Below are 23,699 nucleotides of genomic sequence, written 5' to 3'. Positions count from 1 at the left end.
GTATAAACGATAGAATTGGTTCTATGTCGTCTTTGCGATTTATTTCACTTCCTCGGGAATCCGACTTAAGAGGTTCGCCTTCACTTGTTGGCCTAGTTGGAGCCTGTCCTAAACTTCCTACCTTTTTCTTATCCCAGAAGAAAGTCTGTTCTCCTTTTGTGTTTTGAAAGTTTTCGGCTTGTTCTTGGCTTTTGCTTTGTATTATGCATTGGCGTTCACGTTCTATTTTTATGATCTTAATTGGGGTCATGTCCCTTGTAAATCCCTTCACTCCCGTTGGTTTTGTCTTGGTTTCTGCTTGTACTCGGACCGAACAATGCCTGGTGCTTCCCTTCTTCGTAATCTTCAATGGGGTCAAATCAAGCTCTTGGTTGGCAGCCCTAGTTTCGTGTCTTGGTTGTTTGGAGATTTTATCGTGTGGTCCGCCGCCCCTTTTTTGCATCGTCTCTATGAGACGGTCCTTTGGAGGCAAACAGGCCTCGGTAGATGAAATTGAGTCGATTGAGAGTGAATGGTGGTTTACTAAGTGTTTATTTCGTACGTCCTCGACCAGCGTGGCCGTTGTCGTTGCTTGTTTTCCAGACCTTTCTGTCTTAATTCTGGGTGTTAATGGTGACGGACCCTGGGTTAAGCTCTCAGAAGGCGTAGAGTCTAGTTCTTGAAGTGACTCCAATGTCATCAATTTCTTGTGTGAAGGGCTTGCTCGATCCGGCTCGGGAGCCTTCGTTTTGTTGATCAAAATGTTCGGAGGGTTGTGTGACTTTACTAGTTCGGTTCTTAGGTAGTTCCTAAATATCGGAAAGAGGTGATCTGAAGCGGATGGTTGGTTGCTTTTTGTTTTTGACCTTCCCTTCCTAACTCGTTTCCTTTGCCTTTTTGTTAGTTTGAGTTGGGGTTGAGGGCTGAGATTAACCGGGGATTTAATTGAGTGAAGTTCGAGAATGGTAGGTTCCTTTGACTGGTTCTCAGCAAGGTCTAATTGGCTAAGTGATCTGTCCTCTCCTTTACTGAACTATTTGCTTTGAGTAGTTGAGTCAATACTTTTGTCTTCTCTAAGTTTGTTTTTTTTGTTGTCTGGTAAGTCTTGGTTGGTTTTTCTGTTGTTAGTTGATTTTACTACTCCTAGTATTTCTTTTAAAATTTCTGGGAGAGATGCTAATTTCTCGATAATACTCCCACATTCGCAATTAGTTGGTGAAGGGTCGATGTTTCGTTTGTTGGTTAAAAGTTTGTTTAAGGTGTGGTTTAAGGAGTTGTTTGAGGGACCCCCCGCACTTGGTCTGTTTTCCAAAATGGATATTATTGTGTCAGTCTTGGAGCTAATGAGTGCAATATGCTCTGCGATTACATTTATGAGGTCAATTTGGACGTCCATTTTGTCAGACTGGTAGTTGAGCGCCCTTGTAGCCTGATCAAGCGTACTTATTAGTGCGATCCCCCAATGAGCATTGGGCTCTTGGCTACCTGTGCGCCCGTCCAGTTTGTCTGGAAGTGAAGTCTTACTTGCTGATGAGATGGAAATAGGCAGCTGCATGTTTTCTTTGCTGGTTATTCCTCCGTAAGTGATGCTGTCTTCTATCCAGATTCTGTGGTTGTCGGTATTTTCCGCCAGATTGTGTGGTGTGGAGGCGGCGGGGCCCAACCTAGTCTCCTTGAAAGGTGGGTCCTGTGATAGAATAGACCCTTGTGCCGATATTTTGAGAATGCTTGTACTTATTGTTTATTGTCGTTTTAAATCGTTTGTTGCTTGAGGGGAATGTGACCAAACGTCCTCCCCTCCTGTTCTCAGTTTTTGTGGTTCGTTAATTGCTCCCTGGTGTAACTCTTTTGACAAGTCACCATTGTTTCTGTGACCGTTTGTATTCGTTGTATCAGAACTGTTGAAGATGTTCTCTAGGGAGTCGTTTCCTATGCTTGTCAAAAAAATCGGTGATGGTTGTTAGTCACTCTTCGTGACTCTTTTACTTGTTTGTATCTGGTCCTTTTGTCGCAAAGGTGTCGAGTTGATTTCGGGCGCAGGTTGATTTCGGTTGTGGACTTGGGCCTGCGTAGATACCAGGCAATTTCCTGAAAGTTGGTTACCCAAGTGATCTACAGGTAAAAATGGAAGAGCTCGTACTGTATCGTCAGTTGATAGTTCGGTTGGCCATTTGCCCGGGATTGAACTTGCCAAAGGTTTGGAAGGCTTTGGCTTGTCTGGCTGAATAGGGCTCTGTAGGTTTTGCGCCTCCTCTGTTGACGCGAAGAGTGCAGAAACTGGATCTTTTAAAAAAAAGAATTTGTTGATCCTCTGCTGTTTTCCTGGGTTATGACCAGTTTTAGCGGGTATCGAAGGTGTTCCCGCCGTCGTTGTCCTCGGGACTGCTAGCCCTCCCGTTTGTGCTGTTACTAGAGTGTGATGTTCGTGGAGGGTTGTGTCAGAGTTTAGTTTGAATTTTTTCGCCTTCTTGCCCCGTGAGGCTTTGCTCGGTGGCTCTTGCCTGTTTGTACCTGATCTCATTTCCTTAATGCCCGCTTGTGGCTGATTGTTGACTTTAAATTTGGTGCCAGCTACCGGCGCTCCAAGACGCCTTCGCTCTCCTGGGCACTGCGCTCCCAGTTTACTGCAGTCCCACTGTTTCGCCGCCTCCGCCTGTCAGCAGGGACCAGGACTTGCCACCCCAAGCGGAGACCACGGGCCACGGACTCTAGCAGAGAAACAAGAAGCCCCCCAACTCAGAGCTCAGTGGGTCGGTGGATCAGTGGATCGGTGGTGTCGTGGGCGGTAAGACCCTGACAACCACGGCGGCAACCGCTCAGCGGTGAGATCGCAAAGGAGGTCGGAGAGGAACTCCCTCGCTCCCACTCAGTCGGTCGCTCACACGACCTCCAACGTCTGACCTCTGGCGAGCCGCAAAACCTGGCCTGGACTGGGACCACTCAGTCGCTTCGAATGGGGCGAGGACCCGTTGGAAGTGTCCAACAATGTCGATCTCCAACGGCTTCTGCTGGCGCTAGGTGCTAGGTGATGGAGAGGTAAGTAAAGGTGCAGATATTACAGCTATTTCAATTATTTTGGAGCAAGGAGTGGACTCCACCGCTCTCTGCTCACCTCTATTTTCTTCTGCTTTCATCAGTACGCACCACCACTGGTCCCACTGGTGCTGCGGGGGCCGGTGCCAGGGGGCGCAAAGGAGCAGGACAAAAACCCCGGCTCGTGTGGCTCTCGTCGCTTTCTCTCTCTCTGCAGGATAAATCGTAGCTCCCTCACCAAGCCGCGCCAGCTGCCCCAGCCACCGCGGCGACACACCTGCCTCTTGCTACCGCTGCAAGGACGCTCTCGCGGCTCCTACCGCTGCGGGTTCTCGCCGCTGCTGGAAGCACTCGAGCTGGAATACTCGGCGGCTCTTCTTGTTATTGATAGCTACCATCACAGTGGGTTCCTCATCTGGTCGGTGCATCGCTGACAATACTGACACATAGAAATACTCTGAGGGCACCCTCATTGTGTATATCCTTCCACATAATTCACCTGGGAAGGATTTCCTCCCATTACAATTACACCTCCCTCTCCACTTTGAGGGGGAGTCCCAATTGGGGGTGTTTGGTAGTGTTGCTGTGGCTGAACTTGTTGTACCTGAGGCATTTCTGGTTGCTGCACATTTTGTAATGGCATTTGGAACACACATTTTATCTGTGGGTTTGACTGCGATTGTACTGCTATGTTGCGTGGCTGATTATAAACTCATATCCTTCCATTTTGCTCTTCCCATCTCTTAGTTCTGCAGTCTATAATAAAATGTTCATATCTCTGACAATATTTGGCGTATTTGATCCATTCTCTGGGGACCTATCCAACCTCTTCCTATTCCTTCTTGTCCTCCTCTACCCCTTTCATGTACCCTTACATTATCTTTTTGCTGTGGGTACTGCTGTTGTGTGGTCCCTGTGGCCAATCCTATAGACACTGCAATCATCTGAGTGGTGGCTGCTACTACAGCTCCTTCCACTGCTCCTTTCTTTGCCAACTTTTACTGCACTAACTGGGCTGCTGCTTTCTCTGTCACCTCCTGTTTGTTTATTTGTTTCTTCTTCTTTTTCTTATACAAATAGATGATGCATGCCTGTATCTCAGTCCAGGGCTTGGCATTCATGGCTTTGACTATGTTGTCAAGATTAGCCTGCACATCAGAGGGCAACCCTTTCTTTACTACATTGTAAAATAACACAGCATTTCCTCCCGTTACTTCTCAACCCTGACCTACTTCTTGGGTCAATTTTTCCATCGTTCTACTAAGAAACTGAGTAGGGTCCTCAATTGGCTGCATTGATTGAGCCATGAAGGATCTAATGTCTTGCCTGTCAGGATACATTTTTCTCAGCTGATCCGAAACTACTGTCCTAACCAAGTTAAAGGTACAACAAATACTTCACCTGGCCTTGATGCTAGAGGTTCTTTGGCCAGGGTTTACTATATTGTGCATCCTGGGGGCAGACTTACTGGTTCCTGCACTGGCCAGGAGGCCAGGAGTGGTGGCCCCTTGAGAGAGGTAGGTGCCTCAAAAACAATGCCGACACCTATGACTTCATCGGATTGTTCTATGGCTCGCCTTCCTGTTATTTGCCTGCACCCTGCTTCATGCCAATACGTGGTTATTTTAGCTATTGTCCCTATCCTGTCCCCTGGTGTTACTGAGATTTCTGGAACACTATTATATTGGTGGAATAACAATTTTAGACCCACACAGAATTTATATAATGGTATCATTTTTGTGCGTCGGCTGGAGGGAGGGTGGATTGCCCTTCTACCCCGCCAGTTCCAAGGAGATTGTATTATTGTCAACTTCCAGAACCCCAAAATTGCAGCTTAAATCATGTCCCAGGCTAGGTTAAGTTTATGAATTTTGAGGCAATAAAAGCTCTTCCAAATCACTTCAGGACAATCAGATACTTTGTGGTAACAGATATATGGCCCTTGTTGACCTTGAGGATACTGAGTATTTGCTAGTATCAAAGCAGCATCACCCAAAAGCCCGGTCCTGGTGGCCAGCCTTAATTTGACATGTCCACTCTTTACTGATTTAAGGCAGGGTCCCCATGAATGGGATCAGAGTCAACATGCTTTTTCTACCGCTTCATGTGGCTTACCAGTATCCTTGGTTACGTGTCTGTCTGGCACTGACTTAATTGGGAGACAACATATGTCCAACAATTGGGTGGGTAGCTGGCTGCCACTGCCCATTGCTAGTGTTGTAGCTATAATTAACCTTATGACTAATTCTCACCTTACTTTCTTAGCTGGAACATTGCTGGTTTGTCTCTCAAATTGTCCAATGAAGAATGGTGTAAATTTGTTAAAGCTTATGAAAGGAAACACAGGCACAGGACGAAAATGTGGTTTGACAGATATGCTTGTTTTAACCTGCCCGCATCTCCTTCTATTGCAGGGTGTGCCAGGGATGGCCTAGCCGCATGATTTAAAGTGGGAATTGGTTGTAAAATTGTACCCATCATGCCTGTAGGGGACTATAGGCACAGTTTTAAATCAAGGTGGGTTCCTAATTTTGGTGTAATAATGATCAATTTCTATAATAATTATTTTTCAGGCCAGGAACATGTACTCCTGAGGGGAGTTTTTACTCACACTGAAGGGATGGTGACTGCACATGTGATGTCCTTGGGTCCTTTTAACCTAATTTTGGCCGGAGACTTTAATGCAAAGGTGGGAACTTTGCCCTCTCTCTCATCTTCCACCTTTTCACCTGATCTAGATGAATTAAGTTATTTAGAACAGGCGAACATAGATACCAGGGTGTTAGAGTTGGCCCTTTTTGCAGGGTCCTCCCAAAACTTTTTGCCTTCCTCCGGTATTTTTTCTGACCTGTTGTTGGTGGTTTTAAGACTCTGGGCACTTCATCGCTGCTGTTCAGTGTTAAAGAGCATGTGCTCTCTATGGTAAACTCGGTAAGATTGGTCTACACCTGTTTGGCATATTTAATTTACCTATCAGTCCCTTGCTCAGTGATATCTCATATACCCAGAGCCAGTTAATTAAATGCTACTGGTGGGCTTGCAGTGCTGCTTGCGCCTCCCACCAAAGTGGCCTTTCAAACCTGTCTCAGGCCTCTGCCATTGCAGGGCCTGTGCGCGCAGGTTACTGCTGCTGTGACGTCGCACATAAAGGGGTTGCTACGTCCGTGACTACCCTTTTACTACATATCAGTCACACCTAAGGTAGGCCCTAGCTAGCCCAATGGGCAGGATGTGGTGTAAGTAAAAGGTAGGACATGTGCCTTAATTGTGTGGCATGTCCTGGTAGTGACAAACAGCCTATTTGGTTTCTCACTGCCGTGAGGCTGCCCTCTCATAGGAATGCATTGGGAATTCCTTGATATGTGTTTCAGTGGCAATTCCTGACATGAGAGGAGTAGCGCAATCAAGTTTGGTATGTCTGTAATAGTGGTGATAAATGCTGCATACTGGTGTTCACAGCTTTATTATCACTATTTTAGAAATGCCACTTTTAGAAGTATGCATTTCTGTGTGCTATGTGTCTTTGTGCCTACCTGTTGTCTATTGACTGTCTGGCCTGAAAGTGACAGGGGCTGGGGAGGTGCAGTTGCTCCAGAGAGTCTGGGTGAATCAGCGCTAGGCTGAATAGGCCTGATCTGCATTTGGAGTAGTGGGAGGAGTAGCACCTGAGCCTGAATAGGGCTGGCGTGCCATCCACAATGATGTCTCCATCCCCCTGTGGTGTGTCTGGGGCCAGGGCCTACACTAACAATGGGGAGTGCTGTGCACTTGACAAGTGCCCCCCAGAATTGGTTTGGACTGGGTCCAGGGCCCTGTACCAGGGCAGAACAAAGACCTTGGGTAATGTAAATATTGGGACTGTGACCCCATGTGAACTGATCGAACTTGGAACATAAGATACTGCCAGGAGGTACCGGCGTGGGACCCATTTGCTGTCTTCTGCTGGGAGGCCCTACGTGCTGTCCTGCCTGTGCCCTGCTCTGCCCTGTGGGATTTTTGGAACTTAGCACCGGGCAGAGAGCTTTATCGTGCTTGCCATGGGCCTGGGCTTGAAGCGCTGCAGGGTTCTTATGTGTTGACCCCTGGCGTGGGCTCGTGCCTCAGCAGCGCCTGGTGAGCACTGTGCTTTACATACTGCCCTAGAGCATGAAGAGCGCATTGTGCTGACTGCACCCCTCAGCAGTGTGCCGCACATTAGAAGCGAGTGGTGGGCACTTTTTATTTATATTTCCCGAGACAAGGGCTCCAACTTCGCTCATAACAAGCACCATGGCCAGGAAGCCGCCGGATGTCAGGCAGCGCTTGTGTCTGATTGTGGGCGGGGCCCACGGCCTTGAACAGAAACAAGCCGGGAACAGCAGCCGGAAGCCAGGCAAAGGCTAAGCCTGGCTGTGGGTGGGGCTCCCGTGAGGAAAGGGCCAACCCCCGTATGTTGCCAAGTTGGAAGTAGGTGGGGATGAGTGGGAACCCGTTCCCCAAAGAAGATGCCAGCGGAGCCCAGGGAGACTCTGCTCTGTGTCCTGCCCCTTCTGGCTCAACTGAGGGTAGCGACAACGCTTGTGGCTTTCCGGCCCGACGGGACCCGACTGGAGTCTTCCTATGACCAGTCAGTGAGGTGAGGAACAAGGACGGCATCGTGACTGGTAGGCCGCCCCCACAGAGAAGTTACCGGCGAGAGATCCAAGAGGGGTCTTCCCGTCAAACGGTGCAGAGGAGCTCAGGGTGAAACCTCGACAGAGGCCCCTGAGCAGAATTGCTCTACATTACTGGCATGGTTGCAGCTGCGCCGCATGATCGTGGGCAGCTGCATTCTTATCGCAGCACCAGGGGCATTCTTCAGTGAAGGAGATAAGGGTGAGCTTCCCCCTGCCCCCTTTCTTTTTTTATTTAACTTTTTATTAGCATTTACTTAATAACATATTACAAGCAGTTTACTCATCACAATAGATCTTTGAACAAATTATACAATTCAGTACAAGACTTTCCTTATACCAACACATTCCGGATTCTGTTTCAGATTATTTTACCAGCCCATGATCTAACACCGATGGGGAGGTACAAATATTGCCACGGTATGTATTCCATTTCCCCCACATCTTGTCCCACTTCTTAGGGCATCCTCTATTTGTGTAGACTGCACGTTCAGCCAACATGCACCAATAGACATCCCGTTCCCATTCAACTATAGTTGGCAACTTGGGAACCCCCCATCTGCGAGCGATGTTACGCGTCGTTAGCATGAAGCCAGTGGTTGCACATGTTTGGTCCATGCAATGAAGGTCTGCAGCGTCCAATATATTGAGAAGACATATCTTGGGGGATAATTCTAGGGCCGTCCCATACACTTCCCCGACCACCATATTGACCGCACCCCAAAATGATTTAATCAAGGGTCATTCCCAGAGTACATGATAGAACGTGCCTGTCTACCCGCATCTTCGCCTACAGTCTGTGGAGTTACTCTGGCCAATTTAAACCAATGCAGTGCATGTAATGTATGTGCAGTGCAGGATTTTCAATTGGACCAGCCAGTCGTGATGGTATGGCCACCTCACGTGGGGAAGACAGCGCATGGCGCCAATCCTCTTCCTCCAAATCTCCCACATCATCCTGCCAGCGCATATATATAATGGGTTCAGCGGTTCCCTGCCCCCTTTCTTGTGGCACTGGGCGGCGGGGACATTCTTTAGCAACCACAAGGGAGGTACGTGTTTATCCTCTGCCTCGACCGGATGCATTTGGGCCCTAGTATTGCAGTACATGTCAGGTGCCTTCACAAGGGACAGAGGGGAGACAAAGGTTACAGGTCATGTGCCTTGAGTTCAGGCAGTTGCCTGATGGGGAATGATATTTTCCTAGTATGTACAACTGGCCAGGGTGATACTTTGGTGCACTGTTACTAAATCTGTGAGTTGTGATGTTATGACAGTCGCCCAATTGGCCCTGTGGTGTATATAATCCCTGTAAAGTCATGCCAAGTGCCAGATGGCACAGTGTATATATGTGATTAGGTTCTAATGTGTTCTATAGATAATACAAAGGCTATTTTTATATAACCTTGTGTGGCGTTTCTTTTGTGGTGTACCTAGTGTGTCGCTGCTGTGTGAGTGTGTTGCGCAAATGCTTTACATATTGGCTCTGGGATAAGCCTGACTGCTCTGCCAAGCTACCAAGGTGGTGAGCAGGAGTTATCTTCAGTGTGTAACTCCCTTGCACTGACTAGAGCGGTGGTTTTTGCCTGGCTTAGGCTCATGCCCTAGCCAACCAGAAATCCCATTTCTAACACAAGGGATGGTTATTGTATGCTTTTGTACTCTCCCATGATCTAGTAAGTGTTACTGCCCCTTTTGTCACCACTAATGTTCTAACTTTTATTGTCAGGTGTCGTGATTCCGAAATAGATTATATCTTTGTTCCACGAAACCTGACCCCCATAGTTGTAGATGGAGGGTGCTTGTTTCAATTTTTAGGGATCATAACCCGCTATCCCTCATGATTGCTCTAAAAACAGGGATCAGTCGAACCAAGGGTAGGCAGCCTTTGACCACTGAAGACCAGGGTCGAAGGCTTGATTGGCGCTGTGCCACTATGCATAGTGTGTTGGAACAGCTGATTTGTGGTGACGCTAAATTGTAGGTGGGTGTTTCTCTAGTTAATCGAGCCCTTCTGACGTTGTGCTGAGCTCTGTTGACCTTACCGTGCACATTAGGTGGCTACTATCCAAGACCGTATATTCCAAGGGATATATTGTCAAGTCTTGGTTTACTAAAGCATATAGGTTGGCTAAGGATAAGTTGCGATGGGCCCTGAAGCAAATATCAAGGGATCAGGGGTTGATTGCCACTTGTAGGAGGGAATATTCCTTGGCTCAGAAAAAGAGAAAAGGAGAAATTTGAGATAAAAGTGGGAAGACCTGGTCAATACATGTAAGTTGAGGGCTACCCATGCCTTTTGGAAATCAGTGCATGCCGCCCTTACCAAGGTAGCTTCTGTGGACTTGATGGGTACCTACATTACTCCCGACAGATGCGTGGAACATTTTAGCCTTATATAGAAATCCAGTATATCTGGTAACGTGGATGGGCTGGCAGATGTCCCCCTGCAGCAGAATTTCCCATTTTCAGCCGAGCAAGTGTTCAGGACCACACAAAATAGTTTGTCTAAAAAGGCACCAGCCCTGAGGAGGTGCCAATGGACATCTTTAAAGCATTGCCAGAATTTTGGTCTCCTTTGCTAGCTAATGTTTTTAATTCTGTCTGCATGGCTGGGTTCCCCTTTCCTACATTCAATGTATTATTGAACTAGTCCATAAAAAAGGGTCAAAGCAAGATCCCAAGTGCTATCAGCCAATTTCTCATTTGGATTCCTCTACCAAATTCTTTGGCCGCATCATTCTGGATCATTTGCTTGAGTGAACCTCTGATGAAAATATAATTTCTCCTTTCCAGTAAGGCTTTAAGGAGGGCCTTGGCACTATTGAGCAGGGCCTAATCTGCACTTGCTTGACTGCAAATATAAACCTGTTCCCACGCTTCATTACACGGATGATGCCTTCCTGTTGGTCAGGGCGGCAAATGGCCTTAAATCCCTGATCTATAGTTTTGTTGCATTTATGAACAAACCCGATCTGCAGACTAACTTTACTAAGACTTTTCCTATGGTCTGCGGCCCTAACAATACCAAGACATGCTTAATCCTTATAGGGGGTAAGCTTATAGAGCGAGTCCATAATTACCTGTACTTAGGACTGACGTTTCAGGAGGCATGCACTTAGTCTGCTTATATTGGGAGTAGGATTAGCCACTACACTATTGATTTTGGTTCCATATTTTCATTACCGGCCATGATAGGAGGTGAATAATCACCCCATTATTGGAGATTTATAAAAGTAAGTGCTTACCATCCCTGACATATGGTCCAGTGGTTTGGGGATACAGAGACACTACTAGGGCACAAGCTGAGGAGAATAGATTTTGTCAGAGGGTTTGAGGAGTTCCTCCATCAACTCCCCACTTTGTTGCTGATCAGGAGCTTGATTTGGAGTTTGTAGAGGACCAATTAAAGAAAGCTCCATTATTGTTTTGGTGTGCTGTTTGGTCAAATGGAGAGTCCCGCAGTAGACCAAGAGGAGAATGCTCTCTCCCAAATACAGGAGAGAGAGATGTGGCTCTACCACTGCAGGTTCCAGGAGCGGCAGGCCCATGAGGGGATCCTCTTGGATATCTAGCAGTGCACCGGTGGCAGCTGGAGGCTTCATCCTGAGGGCAACAGACTCAGAAAGAAGGGTCTTGGGGGCTACCTGATATACTGAAGGATGGTGGTCTAGCCCATAATGGGACTATGCTTTTCCTAATGGTATGGATGCACATCTCTTGATCACATATTTTGCAGGTATTTCATTCCTATTGATGCTCCCTTAGTATGCCAAATAAGGTCTGCTCTTCTCCCTCTCAGAATATTTTTGCTTCAGAGACCTCAGTTTCTTTTCCTCATTATTTCGTCATTCATGAGTAATGCTTCAAGAGCAAGGTTTCTCATCTGGAAATCTGCTGACATGATTTCTTGAAACAGTTATTTACCCCAGTATAGTCAAAAGCCTTCTCACATACATATGGCTGTCTATGAAGATATGTGGAGTAAACCGCATTTTGTTTTTAAGATGCTTTGGTTCCCTTGGTTACGAGCCCACTCCTCCTAATGTGGAAGATGTGCTATAGGCATGCTTACAGGCCTTCTCTTTAGGCCATTCCTCTTAATGTGGCTGACTTGTGCTACAGGTATGCACACAGGCCTTCTCTTTAGTGAATCTGACAGGGAAATCTAGTTCTTGGCTGCGCAGCCTGGTTCTGTGCACTTGCACTTAATGTTCTCAGGCCTTTTACCTGCCACATCGGTCCTAACTGGTAACATGTGCCAGCACCTCTCTCCCATCTCCACCAAAGGGGCGGACATAAGCATTATTGATTTAGGGGTTTGGTTAAAAAGCCAAACAGCTCACTGACTTCAGACCTCTGCATGAGGCACCCACAGCCCCAGTCGTCATTAAGATTGGCATTCAGCCTAGTACATTTCCAAACATTGCTTGTCCAGGGGATAGGCTAACACCTCAGCACTGCCTACTGAAATCTAATATAGCCTCTTATTCATGGGTCTTTATTTTTCGATTCATGGGGATAATGCCCCATATGCATGTCCAGGGACTGCATGGCCTCTTGGAATGCTGCTTGGGGGTTGGGTCTTTACCTTCGGTGATTGGCTTTTAGATCAACAGAGGTATTCTACCAATCATTCTCACCATGTCCCAGGATAGGGGCTATTTATCATACATTTTTATTTGAGGGTCCAGCAGCAGAATGCAGAATAGATTCACTTTGTGTCCAACGTTCCTGCACCACCTGTAGACTTGTTTTGCTCTACTGAGTAGACCCTAGAAAGTGAAGAAACAGTTTTGTTTGCCTGAATACACACTGAGCGAAAGGCTGATCCATGTGGTCCCCTGACCACCTTGGAACAAGAGAGCTTCACTTCTTGCCCACGTATTAGCTTAATCTTAGAATATGAGATGTCCATAGTACTATGTGCTACCTGATCAAAAGTCTTCACAGAGACTCATTACCATTCATGTGATTTTACCACCTGGTCATTACTTTGGGTAACGATAGATCCAAATGTAGCGAGGCTTAATTTGAGTCTGTGTCTTTTACATAAAGCTTAAACAATATGTCACACTAACGTTTTCTAACTCCTCGATGCTAAACAGGCTATCTCTGTAAACTGGTCGCTAGGACTGGTCAATATTCCTATCTACAGTACTAAAGGATTTAACACTAGCTGGTTGCTTACTGGTGTCTGACATAGTTCTGCTTCCCTTACAAAAATATTCAATGTACTGCAGCTAAACACCACTATTTAAAAATAAAAACAATTTTTACTAATTTAGCACCAAATATCCATACTGAGCATTTGTGAAGGTTTGTGAAGCATACACCGCTGCTCACAGCACTTTCGCCATGTAGACATCTAGAGATTTTAATCTTCCCGGGTCATTTAAAGAATAGCTATGGCATCTGATCCCCTGGTGGAGAGCAGTCCATCGGTTTTAAAGATCCCAATCATAATATATGTGCAGGCAGTTTGAGTGCCTTAGTGGACAATAAAGGTGGTTAAATCCATTTGGTGAACAAATTAAATGATTTGCACGTATATAGGCAACCCATGCGGACAGCTTTTGTGATGACAAATGGGTTCCTAAAACCCTCTCTCCCTTACTATTTTCTCCCATTCTATGTCCTAATTCTCTTTCTTTCAACCTCTTCCAGCCTTTCTGTCACCTATTCACCCACCTAAATATGAACTAGCTATTTCACCAGTGATGTTACTGACTTTAATGTCCTAGAGAGTGTGGCCTATGCAGATTGCTAAAAGAGCCATGTCTTTAAGTTTTTCTTGAACAAGAGGAGATTGGAGGGAGTATGTAATTCCAAAGGGGGTTTGTTCCATGTAATCAGACCAAGATAGGAGAAGGATCTACCTACCACCTGTTCTGAGCTGACTGATTTTAAGAACTTTCACCAGATGTTCCAAAGACGAACATGGGGTTCTGGGGGCGACATAGTCATGAATCCTCTCCCTCAGATAGCCAACTCCTGAGCCGTACAGAGCTTTGTGTACCAAGACCATGGATTTAAACAATATGCTTTTTTATGGGAAGTCAATGGAGGGCCTTTAGATGAGAGGACATGTGTGTTCTTAGGAGGAGATTGAGATGCTTCCTGGCTGCTAAGTTCTGTACTACCTGAAGTCTGCCAAGGAGGTACTTTAGGAGACCTAGGTAAAGAGCATTTCCATAATTCAATTTCGAAGTTATTAATCCTTGGATAACAGTTTTTTGGAACACTCTGACAAAAAGGGCAGACATTTTTTCAGCATACAAAGAAGCACGAAGCAGGAGCTCGACAGCGCCCGGATCTGTGGTTGGAAAGAGAGGGCACTATTGAATTTAATTACTAAGTTCTTTATTGTGCCCTGCTGAGAGCCTGGGAGGGGAGCGTCCTCCTGCCAGAAAGATCTCCATAGGTCAGATGCAGATGAAGACCATGATCTCTGTCTTATCCAACAACTGAAACACCTTAGAGAGGCAGTTTTTAATAGCCTCCCCAGCAAACTCCTCTCCTTTCTCACAGAAGAGAAGCTGTGTATCATCTGCATAGGAGATTACATTAGCTCCTAGAGACTCCACTAATACTGCTAATGGTGTAAGGTAAACGTTGAACAAAGCAGAGCTCAGAGCCAAGCCCTGTGGTACCCCAACCATCAGTTCTCAAACTTTAGAAGAAAAAAGAGGCATCCAAACCTCTTGACTTCAATGCAGCAAAGATGTATCAGGGTTTATACTACTTGTAGTCCAAAGCTCAACTTTAAAATAAAAGTTTGGTAAATAGCATGCCTGATGCAACCAATCTTTTCCATATAAAATTAATTTAGCCACATTTTTCAACAAATGGATGTCCCCGTCACATCTACTGCAGTCAACCATTTTTGACCTCATGGTTATAGGGTCAAATCTTAGTTGGTCCACTCCGCGTTTCATCCTTTTCTGGCCGATAAAGATAACCACTAAGTTGGGTAAAAAAAATTCAGATTTTCATGATCAAGACAGATTTCTGGGTGAACGTACACTTTACAAATGTATATTATGTCATGATATGAATTACATTAGCAATACTATCCACTAGACTCTAAAAAAGTCATTTACATCTGTTGTTTGGACTCTGCCCCACAAATGACGAATGCCACAAGTCATAAGCTTCCCCTCCTTTTCTCTATGTCTAGTGCCAGTTCCCATTGCACATGATGAAAGAAAGAGCACAGCAGGTGATGTGTTCTCAAAATTTAGAGAGCAATTGTAACAAGCATTAGAAATGCAATAGGTCTCGCATTTGATTGAGTTAGAGCTATTGGAGTTATAAATGACAGTTTCTTTTTCCTATGTGTTTTAGAGTGTATGTATCTGGTGTTTAGAGGAATTACATGGGTTGAATTGGAATTGTTAGTTGTGGTATTGTGTGGTGTGGATTTTTGTTTTGGATTTTTGTGGGATGGTGCAAGGTGGAATTATGAGGATAGTAATTATGTGATATTGAGTGTACTAGAATTATGTGGACTGGGATTGTGTGCTATGGAGTGTAATTATGTGGAATGGTATTTTGTGTTGTGGAGTGGTATATAGTGAGTTTAATTATGTGGCGTGCTGTTGAATTTTGTGGTCTGATGTGGAATTCTGTGCTGTGGATTGGATGTATGTGGTGTGTTGTGCAAATTGGTTGTTGAGTTGAATTCTGTTGTTTGGTGTTGAATTATGTGATGTGATTCGGAAATGTGTGAAACCAATAAATGGTTAGCAATGGGTGGGCCCCAAGTCCCTTGTGCACAATATTTCTTGCATGCTGTTCTATACGAGACCCAACAAAGTAGATCAATTAGAGGGACAAGAACTTACAATAAACTAATAGGATGAAACAAGGAGTTGAACAGCATAATAAAGGGTACAAATTATCACTTTGCTCCAACTGCAGCAGAGACAAGAGGCAATCGGTAATTTAGTCCAGCAGTTCTGATTTAGAACAGAGGATATTATAGCCAACTTGGCATGGTACTGATATTTTCTGTAGACTGTGTAAATCCTCAAAGACCTGAACTGTACAATAATACGTTCAACGCAGAGCTTTCTTGTAAAGGCTCCAGATACAAAGCGAGATGCAGTGAGACAAATTAAGTCAGCCACTGGACATTACCTTGTGCTGCCTTCCAGTCAATCATTTTTAGCGCATCTGTGACAGCCATTGGCACATTAGCATGAGCCCTTACCCAATAAGAACACTTAGGCCTGAACTTTTACACCATGTCCTCACTTAACAGTTCACTTGCACTTGGCTTCCTCTGTAAAATTCAGCTTGAGTCTGATATCCAATGATGAGAGAAGCTATAGAACCCACATCTCTTCACAATTAGGCCCACTTAGCAACAACAGAAACAAGTCATGACATGCATTTTTATCAGGTCCAAAGTATCATTTGGAAAAATGCCAGTGCAGTTAATAATAGAAAATCTACACTGAATGGGATGTATATTATTTTTGTGACCAACATTTCGAAAACACTAGTTATGCCCAAGGGCATTTCTGAATATGATGGTCTGATTTACAACCATTGACAGATACAAAAAGTGCCTTGATGTGGCTTATTTTAGACAGTCAAGTACCTTCAGTGCATTCAGCTGTTACTTCATATCCCCTAAAGGAAAATATAAGATGAACACGTTTTTATCTTTCCAATATTAAGCCCAGAAAATAAGGTACACATGTCAGCAGTTGGTAGCTCATACCATTGTAGTCTATGTTTAGGACTTTCAAGAGATTTCCCTTAAATAGGCTTTTGTAATCTAAAAGAGGAAACAGATTAAAAACTGCATAAAAGTCAATGGTACTCCAGAAACATTTGTAAACATACACTGTGGGAGCTTCTGTTCCGCAGATGATGTTTGTTTTGATAAAATGCCATTGTTATATTTTATTCCTTAAGCTCTTCTCAAACAAACTTTTAGTATTAGTATCCGCCCAGTAAAACTCTGAAGGAATGCTTGTTATGCTTTACAGTTTAGCATTCCATGCTAGGGGTCCACCTCCCACCAGGTCATTAATATCACAGTTTCCAGTCCTGGACTTCAGTATGATATTCAGGGTATTGCAGTCTTTTATGCTTCCATTGAACTAATTAGACAAACTGACCTAAAATCAATGATTTGTAGGTAAAATCTTGAGAACGGCAGATGGTTCCTGAAGTACTTGAGTGAAGTGATGGCTCTATTCAATGAAAACATAGCACTGAGTAATTACTGGTACCTTTATGTTCATGAAGAAGGCTCATCACACTCGAACCTTTGCACATTAGATGTACACTTCTAATTTGATAGCATATTATGTTATACATTTGCTGGGGACCAATAAATCTTTCACAATTCTGACTTCTGCTCAATAAATCAGACCCATAGTATTGAGCCACCGAATGACGGCATCTTGTACAAGGTATTTGACCAGTTCCACATAATATTAAAGGAAACAAGGACTGATTAACCAAGCAATTGTTCAATCTTATTAGTCTTCTAATGATGTGTTTATCAATGGTCAATTTTCATCAGTAAGCGGTTTCCAAGAGAGCTTGCAGTTTCTGAAAATCAAACTATTGCATTCTCCAGGTTGTTCAGAGGTTTGATTCTTTAAATATTGTGGTTTTAGATTAAGAGTGATTGTTAACTTGCAGTGAGTTGCAGACACATTAGCTAACCCAGACAATACATCCGCTGGCCCTGGAAGTTACTAAGACGGCCAAGAAAAGACTGGTATCCTCTCCTTGGTACTCAGCAGAGCTAAAAACTATAAAAATAAAATGCAGACTCAAGGAACGCATTTGGCGATCCTCTTACAGTTCGGCGCATAAGACCGAATACGGCTCAGCACTAAAGGAATATAAGGGAGCAATAATATCAGCTAAGACAGCTCATTTCACATCTAAAATTCTAGAATCCACAAACTCCTCCAAAGAACTGTTCAAAACAGTAACAGCACTGTCTCGACGTCCGAGAGACACTGTCTTTGTCCCTGACCAAGCCTTTGTGGATAACCTTGCGGTTTTCTTCTAGACCAAGGTCAATATGGTCTATGAGGAACTTCTGAACTCAGTGGAGGTTAATAGTACGAACCTCCTAGAGACATGGGAAAAACACTCTTGCCAAGGTAGTCTAACCCAATTTACCAGTCTGGATGAAAAGCAAGTGGTAGACATACTTTCACTAACCAAGTCAGGGTCTCCACTTGACCCCTGCCCCCCATAAATTTTACATTTAGCTAAGGATGAGGTAGGCACAGCTCTGACCCCTTTGTTAAATCTAGTTATTGGAACAGGGATCTTCCCAGCAGGATGGAAAATGGCCTGTATTAGGCCTATTTTAAAAAAAACATCACTTGAACCTTTGGAGGCTAAAAACTACCGCCCTATCTCCTGTTTACCTTTGCCCTCTAAGGTCCTGGAGAAAGTCATTAACTTGCAACTGACTGCTTACCTTGAGGAAAATAACCTTCTGGATCTCACCCAGCATGGGTTCAGAGCTCGACATTCCACTGAATCAGCTCTGATCATGGTAACAGAGGAGATTCGAAGGGTGCTGGACGAGGGTGGCAGGGCCGCCCTAATATTGCTAGACCGCACGGCAGCTGTTGACACTGTAAAACATACAGTGTTACTAAATAGGCTGCAGTCCGTGGGAGTCAGCGGCAAGGCCCTGACCCTTCTCACATCTTTCCTCGACTCTAGGGAACAAATAATACATTGGGAAGAGCTGAGATCGGAACGGTTCACCCTCCCGGGTGGAGTTCCCCGGGGTTCGGCACTTTCGCCCACCCTGTTCAATATTTATGTAACACTATTGGCTAGATTGATTAAAAGTCATGGTCTAGTGCTTGTGTCTTATGCCGACAACACACAACTGATGGTGTCGGTCACTCAAAATGACAGTATGTCAGCCGAGCGGTTCTGTGATTGTCTTTCCTCTGTGATGTCATGGATGAATGTCAATTTTTTAAAACTTAACACCGAAAAAAACGAGATTCTGGAATTTGGCAAGAAACCTTCAATCCGGAGCCAGTGTTGGTGGCCCCCTGAAGCCGGTTCATGTCTGTCGCCGGTGTCTAAGGCCAGAAATCTCGGTTTCCTCATCGATAAGGATCTCACTTGTGCCCCCCAAATTAACCAAGTGGTTTCTGCCTGCTTTTTTACACTCAAGATATTGCGAAAAATTCTCCCGTTCATCCCGTTTTCCCTCAGGAAAACGGTGGTTGGCGCCCTTATTCTATCAAGGATAGATTATTGTAATGCCCTTTATTTGGGTGCTGGAATGACACAGCTCAACAAGCTTCAGTCACTTCAAAATGCTGCAGCTCGAGTTTTGTATGGTCTACCCAAGCATCACTCCACTTCGGCCAGCATTAAACAACTACACTGGCTTCTGGTGAGATGACAGGTGGAGTTCAAAGCTCTATGCCTAGTGCATAAAGCTCTGTATGGAGGTGGGGCGGAAGATGTACAATTATTATTCCCCCACTACATCCCATCGCGCTGTTTAAGGTCTATGGACACTGGGCTGGTCCTTCCTCCCAAGATGAAAAGGGTCAGTTGGGGAGGCAAACGATTTTCATTTTTGGCAGCCAAATTATGGAACTTCCTCCCCGTCTCACTCTGACTTCAGCCATCACGGACCATTTTCAGGAAAGCTATTAAAACCAGGCTCTTTACACAATGCTAATCACAGTGCAACTCTCAGACCACTCTACTTAGCGCCAAGACACCTCGGCATATGTGCGCTCTACACATACCCTCAGTCAGTCAGTCAGTTAGCTGCCAAGCCAGTCAATAAGACGTTATAAGCTTATCGTTGCGTGACACTGGGATATAGTACAAATCAACTTTGTGTGGGATACGATTCACCTTCAGCACTTACAATTTTGTCAGAGATGAGTAAGTTAAATAAAAAAAGGTGCAAGGAGGAACTCCTCCTAACTACTTTGCCAGTATGTACATATGACATATAGGGGCATATCAACAACAACCGGCGATAATTATCGCTAAGCGCACTTAGCGCTAGGATAATTATCGCCGGCTAGCATTGATTTTTATCGCTGAGATAGCGTGCTATTAGCAACGCTTATCTCAATAGCGATAAAAATCCTCACGCTAAGTGGCTAACGTGAGATTATCGCTGGAAACCCAGCGATAATCTCACGTTAGCTTGTTGATAGGGACAGGCAAACTTAGCCATGATATCCTCCTTCCATAGGATATCATGGCTAAGTCAGAAAAATACCAGACGTAAAAAAGCAGCGTTAACCGCGGTTAGCGCTGCTTTTTTTGTCTCTAACAGGGTTAGCGATATTCTTGATAATAGGAGAAATGTCGCTTAGCGACATTTCTCCTATTATTTTACTCTGGAAGGCCCCCTTTGCATCTCATTAGAGATGCAAGGGGAAGCGTAGAGTAAAAGGGTGCTAACATGCAAATTTGCATGTTAGCACCCTGTTGTTGATAGGGTGCTAGTTTTATCTCTGCTTTTTTGGCTTTTAAAGGCAACAAAGCAGAGATAAAGCCCTTGTTAATATGCCCCATAGTCTTTTCTAAACATTATGCTGACAGTTGAAGGGGTAATGCCTTATATAGTTGGATATCAGGGCAGCTTAAAGGAATTCAAGATTGTTTAGGGAGAGGCAATTGTAGTCAGGCATCGTGTCCAAGCAACGTAAGGACACATAGCAACCAGTTTAATGTGGCTGTGTGGCATGCCCAATATTGTGAAAAAAAATTAATTTCTGCTCCAATAAGTATTTCAAATGCTCACTCAAATTAGATTGGTTTGGCAGAGTGTATCATTAAAATAATTTAAATTTCAATAGAAGCAAGCAGTATGTTGCCTCAGTTGTCACTCCCCTCCATCCAAACAAGATCACCCTGATTTCCTCCAGACATTTCAGGTGTAATTTCAACAAAATATGAGCCAGGAAGCTGCATTAACAACATCTTCAGGCCCGAGAAGATGGCAGCAAATTACATATAAACATACATTGTAAATATATAAAGTTGGAAAGAGGAGCTAAACGGACTTCAGCCGAGCACTGCTTTGGCGTGCTCTCTGTGCACATAACATGCATTAATCAGGCTGCAGTGTGCTCCATAGCGAGGGAAGACCCAAGTTCTTCCTGGTTACTAAATATAGGGATCTGGGTTCGAGCGGAAGTCTTCTGAGGGAGGGTAGGCATCTACGAGGTTGAGCTTAAGCGGGCAGTGAGTGCATGGGTGGCACAACGCTGAAAACATTCCTGGCTAGCACCTCTACCTTGGCATACGAGTAACTTCTGGAGAAGCACTTCAAGATTTCCATGTCCATGCAGGGCCCTCGCCGCTTCCCCTAAACTGAGATCGCCTGCTCTGGATTTCCCAACAACTGCACGTGAGAGGCTTGAACTGTTTGAAATAGATGTCTGACCTCACGAGTTTTCATCAATCATATATATCAGGAAAAAATGTAATTTCGGTCCCAATTTACTGATGCTTTATTTTATACATCCTAATTATTTACTACTAGTGAACGGGATTGTTACTTTAGTCTTCTGCTTGGAAAGGAACATTTAAACGAAAGAGTTCGTCACAACAACAGATCATGAAAACAGGCGTAATAACATTGTACTTGGCCGGTGCGCCTCAGACTTTACCGGAAGTGAGGTATTGGTTGTGTGTAAGAGTTAGAAGACAACAAACAAAAGCGAAGCAGGAATTAACCAATGGTAAGTAGAGGCGGGAATAAGTTGTGTTTAGTGATTACAGCAGGTCTTCCAGACAGCGCATGCTCTGTAGGCTCGACCTAAAAACGGAGGAAGCTGCAAACAAAGATGGCTTAGCACAGCTTCAGTCAAACCAGCTATGCACAGCATCTGACATACAGAGCAGGCTCTGGGCACAGGGCCTGGCCTATTGCTTGACCCAAAAAACAGTTGTGCTCTTCCAGTTCTGGGCTGAGTGCAGCTGACTATAACAAGCCCCTGTTTCCCTCACTGTATTTTTATGGGGAGTGCGATTTAACCATGACTACTGATTAAATATCGCTCACTATAATCTATGCCTTAAAAAAAAGGATAACGATTCATGGCAGTCTTTGCAGAGAGCATAGAGAAGTAGATGTGAAAGAAAGTGCAATGTAACTATAGAGTTCATATTTTTCAGTGAATTTACACACACACACACACAAGTATACATGTACACAATATTACTAAATTACAGAATTGGCTACAGTGCCCCTATAGTTATGTTGTTATGTATAAGTTGTATGTGTAGGTCTACTGTGGTGCCCTTTGACAAGGGTATGTGACGTTTTCACATGACAAGTTTTATTAAAGGTTGGGGCAGTAAAAAAAGAAGGGAGCATTTTCAGTTTTAGGTCTAATATGAAGTATACCAAACGTGAAATGAAAACCTTAGTCTAAAAAGACCTTTTGTCAGTTGGTGTAAATGTGTTCAGTAGTTTTTGTGATATTTCCATTACACAAAATTGTTAGGCCGAGTTTAAAGGGTTAAAATTAGGTTTAGGTTTTGTTTACTTTCTTGCATAGATTGCTTATCACACACACACACGTATGTGTATATGTATCATCAGAAAGAGAGAGGGAGAGAGCTACAAGAGATACATACATGAAATGTAGATAGATATAGATTGATTGAGAGATGAACATACATAGAGATATGTAATTGCAGTTATAGCTCGGCGTGTATGAGTGATCATTTGCTGGCTAATGAAAATATTTCATTTTTACTAAATACAAATGTTGACCATGTACACTTTTTATTCACCTAAAACAAAGAGATTGGCACTGTACATGTAAACTAGATACAAATTATGTATTATATCATGCATGTCCATAATTTTGTCTTAATACAGTTCTATGTAATGCAACAGTAAATGTAACAGCAGTGACAGAAAATGTAACATGTACAAATGACACTGGATCTCTGGAACTCCCAAGCCAACAGTTTTGGAGGCAAGTAGACAATGTTTAATTAACCTTAAAACTGGTGTAAAAAGAAAGCCATTATCTGCATTATTTGAGTGCACATATCGGATGACATCTGAAACTCAATACAATCTTCATTTACAATATGTATTTATTTAAGAGTTTTGTGAAGCATGTACAAGGGAGAAGAAGCATCAGAGCCCTGTATGTTACCATATAAGAGAATGTATAGATGTGTTCAGAACAAGAAGATCCACAAGAAATGCCCATTCACTGTAGAGATTACATCATAAATACAGTTGACCATTTTCAAGGCAGGTACATCGAGAAAGAGCCAAGTGAAAATGACAGTAGTTGGTGACCTCCTGGAAAAGGAGAAATGGGGGGAGTGTGAAAGAGGCAATTGTAGTAATAGGTGAGGTAGGTAAAAATAGCAGTGTGATAAAGTGGCCTGTACAGAGATGTAGTGAAACAGGAGAAGAGAGGATAATGGCATGTGCGAGGAAAGGAATGGAAGAGGAAGCAGTACATTATGTTATATCCAGGGATATTAATGGCACTGGGGAAGAGTTAGATCCATGGGGGCAGATCGAGGTAAAAAGTGACGCTTTATCTCGGGAGTGGTCAGTGTTTTTCAAGGAAGGATTGAAATTAAGATTTTATATATTAAGTGAAATGTAGACTCCAGCTGACACATTCAAGTTATCAGCACATTCTTCTAGCATGCAGTATGCCCTTCCAAACATATGGGTACTGTTTTGTCAAGAGGTTGAGGAAATGCAGAAGGGTATCATGTTTACAACTGACATTGAATTTAGTGTATTGTGCTGTAGAGGCACGAGGAAATGGTGCATGGCACGATTATGATGTCGGGTGGATCGCAACCAAGAGGCAGTCAATGGCGGTCTATCTGACATCTGAGGCTGCGTTCTGACAGCTGGATAATGATGCTGTCGGTCAGAGCGCAGTGGGTGGAGGGACTGACTGATGTTTCCGACAAGGTCGGTAGGAGCGTAATCCCTACACTGGGGGCGGTGCCTACAGAAACACCACTGTAGGGATTACAATGTACCTTTTCCCT

General features: G+C 44.2%; 1 protein-coding gene across 1 annotated transcript in view; it reads left to right on the top strand.

Moving 5' to 3' along the window:
- LOC146829236 (sodium- and chloride-dependent neutral and basic amino acid transporter B(0+)-like) overlaps positions 1–23,699 on the top strand; it is a 393,036-nt gene that overhangs the window by 137,998 nt on the left and 231,339 nt on the right. Inside the window, exon 5 of the mRNA XM_085607866.1 lies at positions 22,546–22,645. Coding sequence (XP_085463992.1) covers positions 22,546–22,645 — 100 coding nt within the window. The remainder of the gene's footprint in view (positions 1–22,545; positions 22,646–23,699) is intronic.

Source organism: Triturus cristatus, chromosome 5_2 (genome assembly GCF_964204655.1).
Source record: "Triturus cristatus chromosome 5_2, aTriCri1.1, whole genome shotgun sequence".
Lineage (NCBI taxonomy): Eukaryota > Metazoa > Chordata > Amphibia > Caudata > Salamandridae > Triturus > Triturus cristatus.
Note: the sequence above shows the minus strand (reverse complement) of the source record. Positions and strands in the feature narration are given on the sequence as shown.